General features: G+C 49.9%; 1 protein-coding gene across 1 annotated transcript in view; it reads right to left on the bottom strand.

Annotated features, from left to right (window-relative positions):
• PRPF19 (pre-mRNA processing factor 19) overlaps nucleotides 1-4,484 on the bottom strand; it is a 9,356-nt gene extending 4,872 nt beyond the window's left edge. The window contains exons 1-6 of the mRNA XM_012643844.1: nucleotides 4,244-4,484; nucleotides 1,635-1,784; nucleotides 1,377-1,453; nucleotides 664-805; nucleotides 507-580; nucleotides 326-388 (exon numbers count right to left, since the gene is read on the bottom strand). Of these exons, the coding sequence (XP_012499298.1) occupies nucleotides 326-388; nucleotides 507-580; nucleotides 664-805; nucleotides 1,377-1,453; nucleotides 1,635-1,784; nucleotides 4,244-4,262 (525 nt within the window). The 5' untranslated portion in view covers nucleotides 4,263-4,484. The remainder of the gene's footprint in view (nucleotides 1-325; nucleotides 389-506; nucleotides 581-663; nucleotides 806-1,376; nucleotides 1,454-1,634; nucleotides 1,785-4,243) is intronic.
• Between the last annotated feature and the right edge of the window lie 312 nt (nucleotides 4,485-4,796).

Here is a 4,796-nt window from a genome sequence, read left to right as displayed (position 1 = left end):
TCATAGCTTAATAACAGTAAGAGCTAAATGTCACACTTATCAGTAATTAAATTATCTAACTTCCCACAAACCTATACAGTAGGTACTATTATATTCTCAGTTTAGAAGCAAGAGAAAATGAGACACAGAAGGGTTGGCTCAATAAGCCAAGACCATAAAGCAGTGCCATCAAAATCCAAACCTAGGCAGTCTGGTCCCAGAGTCCCTGCTCTGCACCATCGTACTCTACTCTCAAATGTTGGGATTTTTAGTCACACTGGACTCAAGGCAGGTGGTGAAAAGTGAGGACCCATCAGCATTCCCACCAAGTGACAGCAGGACTTACCTTCTGGATAATCTCAGGGGTCATTCCCACCAGCTCACCCAAATCCATTGGCTCGCCTGCACCCTGAAGAGAAGAAAGGTGAGGGTGAGAGGCACAGAGTGCCAAAGACACTCACGTAAGGAGAGCTCCATGGGCCACTGCACACAAAATGGGCTGCTCCCAAGGGAGGGGGGACACTCACCACAACACTTGGCTGGGAGCTTGGTACCGCCTGGGGCACAATGAGACCAGCTTGTGGTTTCAGGGTAGCCAGAGCTGAGAGAAAAGATAATGTCAGAAATGGGATATCACAAAGCAGGACCAGCCCAGAGTTGGGGATAGCAGGAGAGAGGCAGCACCTTCTCGGGCAGCAGTGACTTCCTTGGTGAGACGGGCAATGACACGGCAGGCAGCATCATGCTGGTACAGAGCGTGGGACAGCTCCTGGCGGGTTGTCTGCAGCTGCTGGCGCAGAGTGAAGCTGTGCAGCATGACTGCATCCTGAGAGAGGGAAACATCGCTGTGAGGTGGGGGCCGGGGGGGCAGGGAGCACCCAGTAGAGTTGGCTCTTGAGGAGAGGATGCTGCCTACTGCACAGCCTACACCAGTATCAGTGACCAAGCGATATCCCAGTGACCCTGAATATGCCAGCAGACACTCCTGAGCTCTTATCTCAAGCCGAATATGGGGCACATAGCACCAGTAGGGGCCAGCTCTTTCCCATCCCCATCTTCTCTAATTTACCAGCAAATCACAGATGTCATGCCGTCACCTCTCTAAAAGGGAATAATAACAGTGCTGCTGCTGCTATTTATTGATTGGCCTCGTTATGTCAGCCACTGTGCCAGACAGTCCCACAAGATGTAGTCATTCTTTCATTACTTCTAGAGCACCTCCTATGTACCAGGTGCTGCTCTCAGTGCTGGGGATACACTGATGAGTAAAACCAGTCCCTGATATCACAGTTTATACTCTAAATAATGCTCCATCCTTCCCACCCTCAAGTCCTCATCTAGTGATGCATTCTCTTGAAGTGAGGAAAACACTGATTGATTCCCTTCCAGGAACTCACCCATTCATCTTGCAAAGCTTTCAGAATGGCCGGGATACTAGTGGCTGAGGGAGGCTTGGGCCGGATTGGGTGAGCAACTGCCAAGAGAGGGAAAGCGGGCATGAAGAACTATAAACCAGGGGACTCTCCCCAACCTCACCTCTTTTCCCTTTAGCCATTAATAGACCACTATCTCCTCCTCCAGTGCACTGGCACCACCTGCTGTCCTCTCAGGCTCTGACCTAAGATGGCCCTAGACTAAGGTCAGCCAGTGGGCACCTTTGATGTCGATGAGCTGCTCCTCAGAGAGAGGCTGGTTGTTGATGGGGTCTGTACCATTCTCTGCAATGTACTTCTCGATGAGCCGCCGCTCGTAGACATGATTAGAGACAGGAGACACACACGGGTGCTCCGGTACTTCATTGGAGACTGTAGAGAAAAGGCATGCAGTGAGCTTGGGGCGAAGGGAGTCTTGGGTCTTAGGGATTCCTCACCTGCTATTAGCCCCAACAGGACCAGGCATCCTCACACTCAACTAACAGGAAGCAAGACATGTGACACCAGGCCAGTTTTGTACTGGACCCAGAATGTTTCCCAGCTACATAACTAGCTTCTCCACCGGTCTCCTGACAGTCAACAATAACTATTAACAACCACTACGTGCCAGGGACCTAGAGAACAGCAGTCAATAATCCCTGCCCATCTCATTTTTGAACAAAGATTGTTGGGTACCCATTTTACTCCACAACAGAGATACACATGAACCCACTCCAATTCCTGACATCCATTTCAGTCTAGGTGATAATTCTCCTGGATAGATTATCAAACAAATTATACAGTCTGAGAATCAATTTTCCTCCTGTACTCTCACAACACTAATCTATGAACTCAGATGTCGGAGGTTTCCCCCACACACCAAGCAAGTAGTCATTTAGCAGGAATACCAGCTGGGTGTCCTCCAATTCAATTCTGACACTACCTACCCGGAGGCAGCATCAGATCCCACAGGTTGAGGGCTCAGTCTTGCAAGACTGCCCCCCATTTCACATACCAATCTTGAGCCCCAGGTTGTTTTACCTGTGTTTCTGAGATGACTGACTATAAATCAGGGTTCTCATGACCATTAATTTGCTAGCAGCTCACAAAACTCAGGGAAACACATTTACCAATTTATTAAAAGAATATTACAAAGGATACAGATGAAGAGATGTATAGAGTGAGATATGGCAGAAGGGGTGCCTCATGACATCCTCCAGGAACTGGTATATGGAAGCTCTCCAAATCCTGTCCTTTTAGGTTTTTATGAAGGTATCATTACAAAGGCATGATTGATTAAAACACTGGCCATTGGCGATCAACTTAACCTTCAGCCCCTCCCTCTTCCCCAGATGTTGAGGGGTCGGGATGAAAGTCCCAGCTCTCTAATCCTGCCTTGGTCTTTGGGGGTGACCGGCCCCCATCTTAAGCTAAGATAGGACTGCTGGCCAACAGTCAACTCATTAGCATATAAAAAGATACTTATCATGTGGAAGATTCCAAGGAGCAATGTGACAAACACTACAATAATATAAAACATTTATGTGGTACATTTGCATGGCACATTACTATGCAGTTTGCATGGTCCATTACTATGTGATTCGAAGCATGTTACACACAGTAACTTACCCTCACAACAACCCCCGACAGAGGTATCATTTGCACACTTGCCTCCAGAGACTGTGCACCCCTTGAGGATAGGGATTACAGCTGGTCTCTGACTTCCAGTACAATGCAGATGCCCAGCAGGCACTTGGTAAACATCTAATAAATGAGTGAACGGGTGAATGAGAGGAAGAATGGTGCTGGGGAATATAAAAAACAGCTTCCTCAAGACTGAAAGGAAACGATGAATGTCAAAATACTCTGCAAATTGTAATTTCTTCAATGTGAGGCATTCCTTTTTCTGTTCATTTCCCTTCCTTCCTTCTTCTTTGGATTAATGGAGAGGTTCTGAGACAAGAAGGAAGGGAATAGAAAAAGGGATGGGAAACTGGTAATCTGATGAAACAAGAAGGAAAAACACCTGTATGCCAAAATAAAATACCAAAAGGAAAGACAATAGAAAGCATGGAAAAAGCACAGATTCAGGGTCAAAGCCCCGTATCACCTAGCTGCGTCACACAGCTCTGCCACTGACTAGCTGTGTATCCTTAGATAAACCTCACTCTTCCGGAGCCTTATATCCTCATCTGTAAAACCAGTATCTTTATTTCTCCTTTAGGGAATTCTTGTAAGGATAGAATGAGTTCATACACTTGGAAGCACGTCGTAAACCAGTAAGAGCTTTACAAATGTTCGCTGTTTTTATTACTCATACAGTGTGAGACCGGGAGCCAGACACCTGGCTTCCAGCCCTGTCTCTGCCTCTAACTCGCTGCGTGACCTTCGCAAATCGCAAAAGCTCCGACTATCCGAGCGAGACGTCAGACAACACTCAGTGTAATGCTCTCCATCTTGCAGATGGGGAAATTGAGGCCCAGAGCTTTGAGCCAGTTCACAAAGCCAAACGGAGGCTGACCCTGGACAAGCCCTCGGGTTTCCTGACTCCCACATCAGAGCTGTTTCCGCTGCACCAGCTCTGTTCAGAACTGTTTCCACTCTGTAAAACGAGGTGGTTGGCCTCAGTAATCCCTGCAACGATAAACCTGAGGCACTGTGTAAACTGCGGAGCACTGCGCAAATGCACCCCGCGCTGAGGATAGGACCCTCGTGCTGACAGTCCGCCGTTCTGCCGCTGGGGCGCCCCATTCCCGCCTTCGCGCCGCCCCGAGCGCCGCAACGGTCCGCACACGCTCCCACTCCGCTCTCCGGCCTCCTGCGACCCGAGATCGGCCGTAGCCAACACTCACTGGAGCAGATCAGGGACATGGCGCCGCCGCCACGCTCCGAGGCGCCTCACACCGGGCTCCGGGACTAGCTTCTGAGTCTCTGCGAGCCACTTCCGGTTCCCCCGCTGCAGCCGGGACGCTCCGCGGCGAGCTGGGAGCAGCCCCGCCGAGCGCTGCTAGCGTAGCGCTTCACGTGGGAATGGGGCCGGTCGCGCGCTTCAGCCTGCAGCACCTAACGGAAACTGCCTTTTCCCAGAATGCAAGCGGGCAGGAAAGGGCCCGCCACGGAACACTCGGCAATTTCCGGATTGACTCGGCTCCTTCCGTAAAGCGAGGTGGGCGGGGAAGAGGAGAGCCAAAACTCCTTTAAGGCCAAAGGAATTTGGCAACGCCGGTTTTGAGAATGGCGCGGCCCTCGGCCAGGCGACCCTGGTCTTTTAAACTTTCTTTTATGTGCGAGAGAATTTCCTAATGAGCTTATTAGAATGCAGATTCCTCGGGCCTGCCTTAGTCTTTTTGTGCCCCACGTGATTCTGAGGCAGGTGTTTTCTCGGGCCACCCTTTAAGAGACGCT

Source organism: Propithecus coquereli, unplaced genomic scaffold (assembly GCF_000956105.1).
Source record: "Propithecus coquereli isolate 6110/MARCELLA unplaced genomic scaffold, Pcoq_1.0 Scaffold202, whole genome shotgun sequence".
NCBI classification, from domain to species: Eukaryota; Metazoa; Chordata; class Mammalia; order Primates; family Indriidae; genus Propithecus; species Propithecus coquereli.
Note: the sequence above shows the minus strand (reverse complement) of the source record. Positions and strands in the feature narration are given on the sequence as shown.